Source organism: Oratosquilla oratoria, chromosome 12, assembly GCF_046742065.1.
Source record: "Oratosquilla oratoria isolate Oo_2021 chromosome 12, ASM4674206v1, whole genome shotgun sequence".
Lineage (NCBI taxonomy): Eukaryota > Metazoa > Arthropoda > Malacostraca > Stomatopoda > Squillidae > Oratosquilla > Oratosquilla oratoria.
Window position 1 is genome coordinate 15,225,106 of NC_134788.1, and position 15,347 is coordinate 15,240,452.

The 15,347-nt window shown below is 39.8% G+C and overlaps 1 protein-coding gene across 7 annotated transcripts in view; it reads left to right on the forward strand.

The window, feature by feature from the left end:
* Nucleotides 1-686: 686 nt before the first annotated feature.
* The window catches only part of LOC143031004 (uncharacterized), a 31,760-nt gene continuing 17,099 nt past the window's right edge, over nucleotides 687-15,347 (forward strand). Inside the window, exons 1-6 of one of the 7 annotated variants that reach the window (XM_076194337.1) lie at nucleotides 687-1,366; nucleotides 6,198-6,359; nucleotides 8,977-9,162; nucleotides 9,572-9,683; nucleotides 9,761-10,118; nucleotides 10,799-11,008. In XM_076194337.1, coding sequence (XP_076050452.1) covers nucleotides 9,624-9,683; nucleotides 9,761-10,118; nucleotides 10,799-11,008 — 628 coding nt within the window. In that variant the 5' untranslated portion in view covers nucleotides 687-1,366; nucleotides 6,198-6,359; nucleotides 8,977-9,162; nucleotides 9,572-9,623. Of the gene's footprint in view, nucleotides 1,367-6,197; nucleotides 6,360-8,976; nucleotides 9,163-9,571; nucleotides 9,684-9,749; nucleotides 10,119-10,798; nucleotides 11,009-15,347 lie in introns of those variants that run through there. The other 6 variants (XM_076194336.1, XM_076194340.1, XM_076194339.1 and 3 more) reach the window with 6 other exon arrangements.

Sequence of the window (15,347 nt, forward strand, 5' to 3'; positions counted from 1 at the left end):
AAAGACGTAAACGAGTCTTATTTTCTGGATGTCGACAGACAATTTTATTACACGAGATTTTTTATTCATATAATGATTAAAATACACGTCGAGTAATCTAATGTCGAATATACTCTATTACGGCTATCGTCAGGCGATATTTGTAGCTAAGGAAAAAATCCTTTAATAGGATATTATGACCTAATCAATGTAAATCAACTCAGTCTACAACAGTTGTCTTTTAATGGCTGCCGGCAAGTGATTTTATTTACATAAGCGAAACCTCCCTCGCCCCATCGCCTGTTATAAAACCTATATTGATTAACTCGTAGGGACGGCGATCGCCATTTTGTTCTTCTGGTTGCCGCCAGGCGATTTTATTTCATTTTCGGAAATAATTTTCTCTATCATCCTCAGAGGTCTTAAACTTGTTGTTATAGACTCTCAAAAGACGGTGACCGTACATCCCTGTAGGTCCTGGATGTCGGCTTGCGATTTTATTTAGCCGAGTTAATCCCCCCGCGTCATCTGAGGGTTAATGTGAATCTATTAAGGTACGATTTAATTCATTCATGTAGATACGAACGGAGTATATCGAAAGTATCTACCAAAGTTATTTAATTCTTATGATACCGTGATTTACTTTACATATTTCCGATACCAGTAGTTACCCAGAACAAAAATCTATAAAGTACTCAACGGTGTGAAAAGTAGTAGTCAATGGCGGCCGTTGGCTTGAAAACAAGCGTTCAGCCGCCAAGCCAGTTCATGTGAGAGATCAGTAATGTAAACAATACACAAGGTTCTTACTCATTAGGCGAGCGCGGGAACTGTCTTGTCTTTTCCGGTGTAACTTTTATATTTCTTTCGTAGATGCCACGAATAGTCAGAGGAAAAGAATGCAAGTTCGACAAACATGAGAAGCAAATCTGTGTTCCGCTTCCCAAAGGATAAGAATCGAAGGGATCAATGTATAAATGTTTCCATTGGAAAGGACTTTACAACCAGCGTATACTTTGTTGTGTGTGGGAAGCATTTTGCTGCAGAATGTATTGTGACCTAAGACATTATGACCTGTGTTAATGACAATAGTGGCAGCAAAAAAGAAGTCGCCCAAGTCTCACAAAAGATGCCATTCCTTCATTTTTTCTCGAGCTTAGATTCATGAAACCGAGGGTCAAAGTGCCACATTACGTGAAACTTAAGAGCGCAGTAGTTGAACGTAAGGAATAAGCTGAACTTTGAGTGCTAAGATCAGCAGGAGGATATGAAAATAAAACGAACTCTCAAAGATTTGTTCAGATCGCTTTGTGCAAGGTACGGTGTTCTTTGAGAAATGAAAATTGAGCAAAAAGTTGGGAGTCTGTGCTGGGCAAAAATTCATAGGGTTAGTGACCAATTTACTTTTGATTATGTTTGTAATTTGTAAGTATTTCTCAATAAGTAAAGTGGAGATATTCATGATCTAAATTATGAACAATTAAAATTAACCAAATTTGATAATAATAGTTCACAAATTCTTTATCTAAAAAATAAGACAAGGAATAAGAATTTTTCACCAGCTTGATGTGCTATTTATCTTTAATTAGTCCTAAGACATTTTGAAAATAGGAATGCATAACATTTGCAGTAGCTTACTATGGGATGATTAAGGTGGGACTATTAATTTTATCTTAACAAATAATGGATAACCTTCTAAATTAGTGGGTTTAGGCTATGAAAAAGAAATAGGATGTCATACTTAAGCAATTTCAATTAATTAGGGGAAGGGAGGGTCAGGTGATGTGAGCATTGTTAGTCAAGGAAATTATATAACTGCCTAACCCCACCTCCCCAAACCTAACTTTATTTCAATAAAATGTTTCAATGTAGCGATGGTTCTGAAGAACATCACCTAATTTAACAAAATCATATTTTACTTCGTCAAATGTAGTAATTATTTTCCAACTTAGATATGTATTTCCTAACTTGTTTGGTCAAAATAAAGCAGAGGGGGAGTCCTCTTGCTAACATTTTTATTGTAAATTATTTATTTTGCTGTGTTTTTAGCACAGGTGGAGTGGAAGCAAATTTTGTGGGTGGCTTGTTGAGTCACTTGTCATTGTCACTCAATCATATATATATATAGATATATATAATTTTTTTTTCTCTCTTTTTTCTGTAATGGAAGGATAGCAGATGTATGATTATTCTCTAGATTTACATGAGTGTGTGTATGTATATGTCTTTACCTAGTTGTAGTTATAAGGAAGAAGCCGTAATCATGGGGTAATGTCCGTCTGTGGTTGTACTTTTTTCTTGGCATGCTGACAGGATTTTTTATTTTATTACTTTTTAGCCCTTGAGAGTTTCTCTAACATGATCACCAGTCAATGATAATAGTAGACTAGGTGCTAAGCCTAAGGGCAGATATAAACCATTTGGGTACAATTCTGGAATCATGCAAACATTGATATTTAACATGAAATATACATTGTCAAATAGCTCCTAAACTAATATATCCTAACCTAACCAAACCTGAATAGAAAAAAAAATCTTTTAGATTCAAAAACAAAAGAAGTGAAAATTATGTTTATGTGATGCTGGAAATAATAGCACCATTTGGTAAAGTGGGGATCCGGGGTACTCCACTGTCACTCGGGCGCACACCGTCACTCGGGTCATAACGTTTTTTTATTACCTAACCTAATGGCGCTCAAAAAGGTTAATCTTTGGATTAGGTTAGGTAATAAATAAACATTATCATGACATGAGAGTTAGGTTAGGTAATAAAAAAACGTTATCATGACCTGAGTGACGGTGTGTGCCTGAGTGACAACAGAGCACCCAGGATCCCCACAGATCAGCATGCGCGTGTGGGTGGAGATTCTACAGTTGGTCCATCTGAAGAATAGTAGATACTTTTCAAGTACATATTTCTGTAGTTGCATTGTAATCATTTGGGTGAGTAATGAATAATTTTGGAATGTTAACCATATTCGAAAAGCCCTGGAACTGGCTTAATTAACCAGAAATCATTTTTATCTTAGGAAGTTAGTTTAGGGGTTAGAGGTTAGCAGGGTTCTTTGTCCTCAACCGGAGGTTTCCTACCCATGCTCTCATGAGATCTTCATTTCTAGTATTTATTCATTTATTATTTATTTATCTTATTTAATTGTATTTGTTATTTTGGTGGGATGGGGGATGTCCAAGTGGTCCGTTATATTCAATGTATTATTGTGCATTTCAATTGAGTAACGTGACCTTGATAACTCCTGTTTGTTTATTATTTAACTATACCTATGTATTATTTATTTTATTTATTATTATTTATATTATTATAATTTTTATCTTATTTTATCTATTATTATCTTATTTTATCTATTTTTTATCATTTATATATATATTTTTTTTGCATCCGATGTAGTTATGGACCAACAGGTCTCCTGTTGGCATGCTCTGCCTTTGTAATCCTTTGTAATTTTTCATCTTCTTAGATCATGATGGCCAAGGCTACTTTGACCCTGTCAAAATGAACTGATTGTACATTCCAATATTGTGATTATGATCAGTTTTTTGTAATTTGAATGGGGAAAAAAAAAATTACTGTTTTTGTTACATTTGAATATTAAGGAAATGTGAATGCAAATCAAGATAAAATATAATTTTGTATCAGCATACAGATATCATTGGTTTTCCTCTGTCAATAAATGGAATGTTAATTGTAGATTTTTTAGTTGTAAGAACATAAGAATGGGGAGACTGCACAAGACAGTTCCAATAAGAACAGAAGAATTGGGAGACTGCAAGAGACCATAAGGCCTACACAAGACAGTTCCAATAAGAACAGAAGAATGGGGGAGATTGCAGGAGTCCATATGGCCTACACAAGACAGTTTCAATAAGAACATAAGAATGGGGAGACTGCAAGAGTCCATAAGGCCTACACAAGACAGTTCCAATAAGAACAGAAGAATGGGGGAGATTGCAGGAGTCCATATGGCCTACACAAGACAGTTTTAATGAGAACATAAGAATGGGGAGACTGCAAGAGACCATAAGGCCTACACAAGACAGTTTCAATGAGAACATAAGAATGGGGAGCCTGCAAGAGACCATAAGGCCTACACAAGACAGTTCCAATAAGAACATAAGAATGGAGAGACTGCAAGAGACCATAAGGCCTACACAAGACAGTTCCAATAAGAACAGAAGAATGGGGGAGACTGCAGGAGACCATAAGGCCTACAGAAGACAGTTCCAATATGAACATAAGAATGGAGAGGCTGCAAGAGACCATAAGGCCTACACGAGACAGTTCCAATAATAACAGGAGAATGGGGGAGATTGCAGGAGTCCATATGGCCTACACAAGACAGTTTCAATAAGAACATAAGAATGGAGAGACTGCAAGAGACCATAAGGCCTACATGAGACAGTTCCAATAAGAACAGAAGAATGGGGGAGATTGCAGGAGTCCATAAGGCCTACAGAAGACAGTTCCAATATGAACATAAGAATGGAGAGGCTGCAGGAGACTATAAGGCCTACACAAGACAGTTCCAATAACATAAGAATGGGGAGACTGCAAGAGACCACATGGCCTACACAAGATAGTTCCAATAAGAATGGGGAGGCTGCAAGAGACCATCAGGCCTGCATGAGGCAGTTCTAATAAGAACATAGGATGGGGGAGAGTGTGAGAGACCATAAGGCCTACACCAGGCAGTTCCAATAAGGATGGGGGTAAAAACTAGAAATTTTACGTGGATGAACAAAGTTACTCCCCTTGACATGCGGAGCAGACTTGCATCGTAAGCCTTACAGGCTTGCCAATCCTTTAGGGCACAGAGGAAAGCGATTCACCTTTTCTTATCAGTTCTATTTCTGCACTGAGAGGTGTGAAGTATGACGTGTTTATCTGAATCGCACTTGGCCGGTCGTATATTACTGGAGTGAGCTGTCTACGTACTAAGGGCTTCTTCCCCCTAATAAAGGGGTAGCCAATTCAAATAGACACACACCCACTCTACTCCTCTTGTCTTAGCTCCTTTCGGATGACGGGTCATCCCCTTCTCCCGCCCACCGCCCTGGTCAGAAGCAATGCAGCAAGGCACATCATATCCATAGCAGGTCTTCTTCATTAACGCTGGAATTGGCAAATGAAAATAAGGCACCAAACATAGAGAATACAAGGGTATATATTGCCAACCCCCTAAAGGAAACGCCTGTCATTTTTCCAACTTTTCAGGCAATTGGGGGGGGGGAATCCCTCATTTTACGTAGTTTGAATCTACTCAGACACTAATCATGATATTGCTGATTATACCCCAAGAAGCAACTCACAATGAAGAATTGATTTAAGCAAAAATCCAGAAATTCAGGGAAAATTATGCAGGGCTCTCACATTAGGGGGGGGGGGTGCATATACCCTGGGACAGCACATTTGGGGGGGGGGGGCAATTCTAGTCTGGACATGCTGCCCACAAGGCTGACAAAATAATTATAAAAAGAGGGTCAAAGGAGCCCTGATTATGTTACTGTAATATATGAATTTTGGGTTAGAATCAAGATATGGAATCTTTTTTTCCCTTCTCTTTCTGCAATAGGGACATTAAATACAATTTTTTGAATTTGTTTAATTATTTCGCAAGCCAATAGCTAAACCAGGCTGTAAGGGATGGGGGGGGGGGAGCTCACTGAGGACTTTGCCCTGGGACAACATTTAGGCATGTAAGGGCTCTGAAATTATGTCAGCAATTTCTTGATGAGGCCCTCAATATGTTTGTGACCATGCCAGAGTGCAATATCCTGAACCCCTTCACTCCGGGCCAAAATCTCGGGGGCAGCATTAGCTGCCAGACGTGCAGTGTTGCGTCATAATACTCGCATTATAAAAAATAAAGTCACCACTGTATATTGCTCATTCTCTTTCACCCGTGAATTTTGATAACCATAGAAAATATGATGAAGCCAGTTTACAGAGTATGGGGGTCATGCAGGTACAACTACAATATATATAATCAAGACGCCGACATCGGCATCCTCGCATAATCACTTGCTCCTCATGACGCCTACATAGGTGTCATCGTATCGAAGGGGTTAAATTCATGAATCTGTCACATATTCCCCTATATGTAATATTCCTGGACCAAAATGCTATAAAGATTTAATTGACAGCCCCCTCAGACCAGTCGTGTTGTGTTCCTTTATGATCGGAGATTACTGTTGTTATTCAGTGGAGGAGCCGGTCCCTGTCCAAGTGCACCAGACTCAGTGTCAACGCTGGTCATATTAGGGAAGTGAAGAAGATCCATTGACGTGACTACAAAACCAATTGCGCCATAAACGGGATGTCCTGCCTAGTCTGTGATGACTAGTAACTGGCGTTAGCCCACCAGGCAAGTCAGGATAATTGTCACATTCAAACCACGTTCCTCACAGATAATTATCGTAGATTCAAGTCACATCCTCATGGATAATTATTATCAATTCATGTCCATGTGGATAATTGTCATAAATGCATGTCACATCCTCGTGGATAATTGTTGCAGATTCAAGTCATGTCTGTGTGGATAATTGTCATAGGTTCAAGTCATGTCCTTGTGGATAATTGTCATAGATTCAAGTCATGTCCATGTGGATAATTGTTGCAGATTCAAGTGGATAATTGTCATAGGTTCAAGTCACATCTTCATGGGTAATTGTCATAGATTCAAGTCACGTCCATGTGGATAATTGTTGCAGATTCAAGTTATGTCCGTGTGGATAATTGTCATAGGTTCATGTCACATCCTCATGGATAATTCTCGTAGATTCAGATTACGTCCGTGTGGATGATTGTCATAGGTTCACGACACATCCTCGTGGATAATTCTCGTAGATTTAAGTCAATCCGTGTGGATAATTGTCATAGGTTCAAGTCACATCCTCATGGATAATTGTTACAGATTCAAGTCATGTCCATGTGTATAATTGTTATAGGTTCAAGTCACATCCTCGTGGATAATTCTCGTAGATTCATGTTATGTCCTGGAGGGTTTGGCATGACGACCACACTTGGTTTCTGCCCTCTTGTGTAAGAGTACAGTTCGTAGGTGAGTTGCGCTCAAGATACATGCAACTTGTGTATGAACCACGAGGTCAGAAGGGGGTTGCATTATTAATATTTCCATATCCTGTATGGAATATTGACAACCCAAGTAGAATGAAGTCATTACCTGCCAGAATTATGTTCCATTATTGGATCACATGAAGAATCCTCACCTCAGACTTCAACAGGGTGACAATTCTTCATGTGGGCTCTCCAGTTGTGACAATTCTTCATGTGGGCTACCCTAGGGTGTTAATTCTTCATGTGGGTTATCCAAAGGTGACAATTCTTCATGCGGGCTATCCTAGGGTGACAATTCTTCATGTGGGCCATCCTGGGTTGCCCATTCTTCGGTATATAAGTACATGACAATAAGCATAACCTTCATTCAACCTAACCTAACCTTATCTAATTTTTATTCCACTGTTGATATTCAGTGTACTGGGGTGACAGTTCTTCAGGTGGGATCTCATGGGGTGACGATTCTTTGTGTGAATGTTCTGGGGATGACAGTTCTTCGTGTGACCCACATTATTTTATAAGTGAAACTTCACTACCTCAGTGACCCCACCATTTCTCCTCAACATTGCCCCCTCTCATAAACATACTGTTTACACATACATATACCAAAGGCCTTTCCCCCCTTACAGGGGGGGTAGCCAAAAAACAAAGGCATAAAAACCAATCCCACCCATTCTATCCCTCCTTACTCCACTCCCTTCCACCCTCTTCCCTCCCTCTTATCTTTGCACCTCCTGGATGACAGGTCATCCCTGCACCTTGCCCACTGCCCTGGGTCAGAAGCAGTGTCGCTAGACGCAGCACATCCACAGCAAGGCCACTTCATTTAGTCGACACCCCCCCGTCTGTCCCCTCGTGCAGAAAAAGAAATGACGGGGAGAAATCCCATTGGGCTGCATCAATTTATTTTTCATGCATGATGTTTACAAGCCACAAAATAACTTAACAGGAGAAAAGCAAACTGGAGACCGTAAGATAATTTGTGTATTACATCTTCAGATAAACAAGATGGAATACTTTAAAGAACTTACTGTCATTAATTTGCTTTTCTTTTTCAACCTATCCATTGTCACAGGTCTTACGGGCAGCCCACAGCTTCAGGGTGAGAAGCCCATAAATCGCTCGAAAAATAATTTGGTGTCGTTCGGTTAGGGTGAGACTAGGGTGGTGTAGGATGAAATTACTTCCATCTTCTGTGTCACAGTTGCATTGTGGGTAATTTGAGTCCAGCCAGGTCTTTGTGTTGATATTGTTTCAAGAATTGTTTAAATGTGTGTGTTTGTTTACCTAATTGTAATAAATACAGGAAAGGAGCAATTCATGCTTGTTGGGTCCCATCTCCTACTCTCCAGTTGATCATACATACATATACCAAGGCATTATCCCCCTTACAAGGGAGGTAGCCAAAAAGGAAAAGGCATAAAATCATTCCCACCCATTCCATCCCTGAATACACACCCCTCGACCCTCCCTCTCATCTTAGCACCTCCTGGATGACGGGTCATCCCTGCACCTTGTCCACTGCCCTGGGTCAGAAGCAGTGTCGCAAGACACAGCACATCCACAGCAAGGCCGCTTCATTAAATCGGTGACCCCCCTCTCCGTCCCCCCATGCATAAAGGAGAAGACGGGGAGAAATCCCTTCGGGCTGCGTCAAAAATTGCTCACACATACTACTTCCCCCCATATATCATACCTAGCCGAAAATTAAATTTCAGTTCCAACTTAATCTATATCCATGATTTCTAATTATCATATCTAGATTTGAACTCTTGTATTGTTACAGCTTGGGCTAAGTCACTTTCTAAGCCATTGCATCTTTGGACAACTTCATTTTTTTATGTGTGTGTGCATTATTTTTTCCTAGTCATATCTAAATTATTTTTTGTGTCAAAACTTTACAGAGAAAACTGCTAAGTTGTGTGACCGTGCCTGATCCCCTTCGACAACCACATATGTGAGACTTTTTTTTATCGTAACCACTCTGAGAGGGATTTGAAACAAATCTGCTCGACTGGCCGGCCAAAGCTTAGGCAAGAAGGAATTGGTACAACTTTACTGCGGCCACAATGGATTTGTCCGTGGCCCAGGTAGGTTCTTTTAAGTTGTGTACGTTTTTGTAGGTGCGATACCTGTTGGACTTCTTTTTGCTCTTAGGCATAGGGTTCCTCATAGAACTTGGCATCTTTTGTTGATTCCCTGTATTCAGCATGAAAATAGCAGTGCTTACTAGAAACAGAAAATTAGATAAACAAAACTCGTCTCTTAGCCATTACCTTTCGATTGCATCTTTTTAGAATATTTTTATTTTTACCTTCACTGTAGCATCTGGATGCAAGACTATAGTTGGTCTAGTTGTTAGCATCATTACAGCAAATATTTGTCCTCATTTTTCATTTTATTTAACTATTTGTTTACGTTTTGCCTTCTTTGTTTGTACTTCTTCAGTTTATTTATTTGTATTTTCTTCCTTTCTTTTTCCTTTCCTAATTTTCTTAGATATAGGACGTGGTAGCATCAAGTAGATCGTATCTGGCTAAAGACTGTGAAGATGGATCAGGACTCTGCCTGGGGGCTTGCCACTGGCGATCCACAGGGCTGGAGGAGAAGGGTGAGCACGTTTTTGTATTGTCGTCGTGTGTACCCCATTGATCATTTGACATATTATCTGATCGAGGCTCAAAGCAGTTTCTTTCGCAGGATTTGAGCTCGGCAACAAACGTGGAAGGCGTTCCCAGGGTTCCCCATGAGTCGTCAATGCAAGCCGGGGAGGAAAGGAGCTACGTACCAGGAGGACCTGAGGGTTTCGTTGGTGGAGAGATGAAGACCATGCCGCCGGAGCACAACGCCTTTTCCTGGCCACAAGAGCCAGTCGGTGCAAGGCAAGATCTTGGGGCGGAGACAAATCCAGAGACCAGCAGCACACAGAATCCTGCCGAGGCTGAGACGGATCCGGAAGCCAATAAGGATACTGGAGCTACTGAGGAGAATGCCGAAGGAGAGAACGGCCTTGTGAAGGAGCGGGTGCTTCATACTTCGAGCAATGGTTTGTAGTTTTCTTCTCTTGTAGAAACCTTGCAGCCCAGAGGTCATTCATATAGAAGATATTTTATGAATTGCGTGTCTTCCAAGTGGCAAGTTTATTGAATCCAGGGAGGGGGGGAGGAGCCCAGGTGTGTCATCACTTCTTCATCTTCTATGTCTTCTTCTTTGCCTTCTTCTTCCTTCTCCTCATCTCCCTTTTCCTCTTATCCTTCTTTCTTCTTCCTTTTCCTCATCTCTTTTCTTCTTCTTCTCTACTTCTTCATCTTCCTTTTCCTTTTCTTCTTCTTCTTCTTCTTCTTCTTCTTCTTCCTATTTTTCTTCAGGATTCATGTGTGTGGGAACCTTATTTTGTGCAGAATTAATTTGAATTCAGTCTTAGAAGAAGTGCTCAGATTCCCAGGAGAATTTATAATTTATTTATTCATATATATATGTGTGTGTATAATTTTTTTTTTTTTTTTTTTTTTTTTTTTTTTCTTTCTCCATCTTACCTATTCTTTGAGTTTCACCAGTAAAATTGAAAAAATGTAATGTTGTGTTATATGTCAAATGTAGGATTTCATCAATAGTGTGAATAATAGTTATTAACAAGAGCATTCATTGGTTAGTTTATGGGAAATATGTAAGGACTGTGTTTGTACACGTATAGTAACTTCACCTCTCTCCCTTTCACCGCACCAGAGTACAGGCTCAAGGCGGGCATGTCACCGGCGGGCAGAAAAAGAGACCCTGTTTGGGTCCTGTTTGAAAGGATACAGTGGGGACAGTACCACAGGGCAAAGTGCAAAAGCTGCCTGAAGGAGGTTCAAGGAATACCTCTCAGGATGAAGAGGCATTTGGAGATCTGTTCTATGTCCCCCAACACTCCCGAAAAAGGTCGGGCTAATATAGGTTTGTATTTGTGCTTTGTGTGTGCACAGAATAGCGTACTACACTGAATTCCCCCGCATGGAAAATTATCCCCACCCTAAGGAGGCACCTCCATAGTTCTCTCTCTCTGAGAAGAGAAGTTTGTGACCTTGATAGGAATCAACTTGCCTATGTGTGCTGTGTATCCGGTCGGGAGTGTGAGGCTCTCATGCATGAGTTGTGTAAATTCACGTTTCAGTCTCGTTCCGACCCTTGCACTATTTTTTTTTTTTTAAGTTCAGAATAACATTTGAGGTTTTGTCCAACACAGAGAGACACTGAACACATCATCTTGCACTGTCCTGCTGTCGTCCTATCAACAACATATTATTTCCTCGAACGACAAGAATTATCTAAGGTTGCATTTACACCCAGCAAGTCAGGGTTGATTCTCCTGAACTGTTATGAGTCCATTTGAGTAGAAATGACTTCGGTTACAATCTTTTGTTCTTCAAGCATTCAGGTGTCAAATTACCCCATGCGTCGTATATTGAGAAACCGAGTGGTGAACTGAAAGGTGTTAAACATTTACGAATGTTAGACACGCTGTTGAAGTGTTCTTTCGGAAGTCTAGAAGCATTCAAGCAAAGTCATCCTCTAGCTACTCAAATTCAAAGCATTTGATGAGAATCGGCCCAGACTCGCTCACTGTAAATGCAACAGCCTAATAGAGGTATTCAAAAGAGTCGAGGGCTTTAACAAGGGTGATGCAGGCAAGGTCATCATATTAAGACAACAGAGGCTCGTAGTAATGGGTTTAGATTGGACGAATTTAGGCTCAAGAATAAAATAGGCAAGAACTGGCTCACCCACAGAGTGGATAGGGAATGACATAGTAACCATGTCTCGAGTACAGGTAGCGTGTGTGAGTGTTTTTTTATGGGGCTGATGGGTGGTAATAGACATGAAACTGCCTACTGCAGGCCTTATGGTCTCTTACAGTCTTCTTCATTTTTATGAGGGTCAAACATGATTCCACATATACTCCCTCATCCCCCCACCCAGTCCCTCTCGTGCATCACAGCATCATCCAAACAAAACTCACACAATTTTTCTCTCTCTCTCTCTCTCTCTCTCTCTCTCTCTCTCTCTCTCTCATTCCCTCCCATGCACAGTGGGCCAGAGGGATTGACCTAGCAGGCCGTAGTTCGGTGACCCCTGACTTAGAGGAACCTGCTTCCTGCCCTCCTTATAGACGGGCATGAATATTAGCCAATTTCCAGTCATTTGGCACTCTCCCTCCTCTTCTCAAACACACATTCCACCTACAATTGTTTCCTAACCTTCTCTTAACCACTTCCGTATGATGAGGTCTACATAGGCATCACGAGGTGCACGTGAGTACAGTACACAAGGATGCTGGCATTGGCATCTTGATTATACAGACGCTCCTCAACTTACGTTCCGAACGGCCGGACGTAAGTTGAAAATGAACGTAAGTTGTTACTGTACTATACATCCGTAAATTCTATTACCGTATCTTATAAAACACCCCTAAATCATTAATTATACACATAACATTGTAAAATGATAACATTAATTTCAAATAAATTAAATTCAAGCAACATAAATTGAGATGGTTGAGGATGAGGGAAGGCATGTTCAGTGAATGCAGCGTCATGTGCAAGTATCCTTTGAACTACAGAGAGCACGCTAAACTAAAAAATTCACTATTTTTTTTTTTTTTTTTTTTTTTTTTTTTTTCTTTTTTTTTATTTTTCTTTAGTTCACTCCTTCTATTTTTTTTTTTTTTTTTTTTTTTTTTTTTTTTTTTTTTTTTTTTTTTTTTATTTTTTTTAACAGTCGGTTCAAAAGTAAAATAAAAAAAACGTAAAACGAATGAACGTAAGTAGAGGAGCGTCTGTATATATTTTTATGCAGTTATACACGAGTTACCCCCAGATTCTGTGAACTGGTTTGATCACGTTTTCCGTGTTTATTATTACTCACAGTAAAAGAGAACAAGTAATACAGTAGTGACTTCATATATTATAATGCGAGTAGTGTGATGTATAGTACGTTTGGCAGCCGATGCTGTGCACGAGAATTTGAGTCGTACTGAAGTGGTTAATATCCAGGGTTTCCTCGCGTCCATGGTGCCCAACACCACGTTATCACTCTTCCTCACAGGACATCAGTAAGCAAAGGAATATAAAACCTTTGATTCTTTAACCCATTCAACTCCGATGACAAGATGTCTTGTCATTTGGTCAAATAAAACAAAAAATCATAAAACACCAAAATGTTTGATCAAACACCAGAAAAATATGACGTCAGTCCTCGCTTCGCTGCGAGCGAAGCGAGGACTGGCGCCATATTTTTCTGGTGTTTGATCAAACATTTTGGTGTTTTATGATTTTTTGTTTTATTTGACCAAATGACAAGACATCTTGTCATCGGAGTTGAATGGGTTAATTAACCGTAAATCTAGTCTGAGTGGTATGTGTGCATGTCTACTTAATTGTAGTGTACAGGAAAGGAGCCAGACTCGTTACGTCCCGTGTCCTGCTCTCAAATTTTCTAACAGATCTAGACTCAAATTCATGATTCATGCATGGTTCCAATTTAATCTATATCTTTGATTCCCAATTATCATATTTAGATCTGAACTCTTGTATTACTTGAGCTTTTGCTGTTTCACCTTCGAAGTTAATCCACATTTATACATCTATATGTAAAACTGCATTTCTTCTTCACATCCTTTCGACATGAGGTCTTTCTTAATAACCCATTAAACTCCGATGACAAGATGTCTTGTCATTTGGTCAAATAAAACAAAAAATCATAAAACACCAAAATGTTTGATCAAACACCAGGAAAATATGACGTCAGTCCTCGCTTCGCGAAGCGAGGACTGACGTCATATTTTCCTGGTGTTTGATCAAACATTTTGGTGTTTTATGATTTTTTGTTTTATTTGACCAAATGACAAGAATCTTGTCATCGGAGTTTAATGTGTTAATTTACTTCCATGTCCTCGTAAACCCCTTCCATCTTTAAGAGGTGATATGGTTTAACACCACATACTCCCCCCATCAGAAGACAAGGACAGTGCCCCTCACAGAGGACTTTGTAGCTTGGAACTTAATGAACCATGCCCTTGGTTCAACTTCGCCGGTGGCAGGATTCGAACCACCATCCCCTCGACCTTCGCCGCAAGTAACAACGCCTTAACCCACTCAGCCAGTGAGCTTCACTTTAAGAGGTCATGGAACTAAATTAAGAAAGACCATATGTCTGAACGATGTGAAGAAATACAATTACCCATATACACACATACATACATATATCAAAGGCTTTTTCCCCCTTACAAGGAAGGTAGCCAAAAAACAAAGGCATAAAAACCATCCCCACCCATTCCATCCCCTACATACTCCACTCCCCTCCACCCTCTACCCTCACTCTTATCTTGGCACCTCCAGGATGAAGGGTCATCCCTGCATCTTGTCCACTGCCCTGGGTCAGAAGCAGTGTCGCAAGACACAGCACATCCACAGCAAGGCCACTTCATTAAATTGGCATCCCCTCATGCAGAAAAGGAGAAGATGGTTTCCGATATACACTCCTCCCTCGATTTAAGAATGCTCCATATACGAATTTTCACTAACGAACAAAGAAATTTTGTCCCAAAAATCGAAATACACTAAAAATTCGCCATAACGAATAAAATCCTGTTGAAAAAAATTACTGTATTTTTCAATCATGAATATTAAAAAGAAAATTATTTTTACATCATAAATTAAAAAAAAAAAAAAACTGCCATATCTCCAGGTAGAAAAAATAAAAATGTAAATAGATACGTACATTTGTTGTTTTCAAAACAACACCGTGTACTGCTCAGTCTACTCACTCGGTCTCGGTTAATCGGGGATTATTAGCATTATTTCAAGTGACATTATGCCTCCTAAGCGTCCAGGAGGCCCTATTAAGGATGGTGGCAAGCCTAAGAGGGCTAGGAAAGCAATATCTAGATACTAAGTTGTCTGTAGGACATGAAATTTGTAAGAACCTATCTTGCATAATATAATGGGTTTATATGGGAAAGTGCTCAATTTAAGTATATTCGACATATGAACGGTTTTTCAAAAACATAACTAGTTCGTAAATAGAGGGAGGAGTGTAGATGTATAAATATGTGGAATAGTGTAGAAGGTGATACAGCCAAGCTCAAGTAATACATGAGTTCAGATAAAAATATTTGTGTGTCTGTGTGTATGCCAAGTACCACTAGTTGTTTGTCATCTTTGTGTTTGTGATTTGCATCTGCAGAGATTTGTGTTGTCATTGTAGACATTAGTAAACGCTGCCATCATCAGTATCA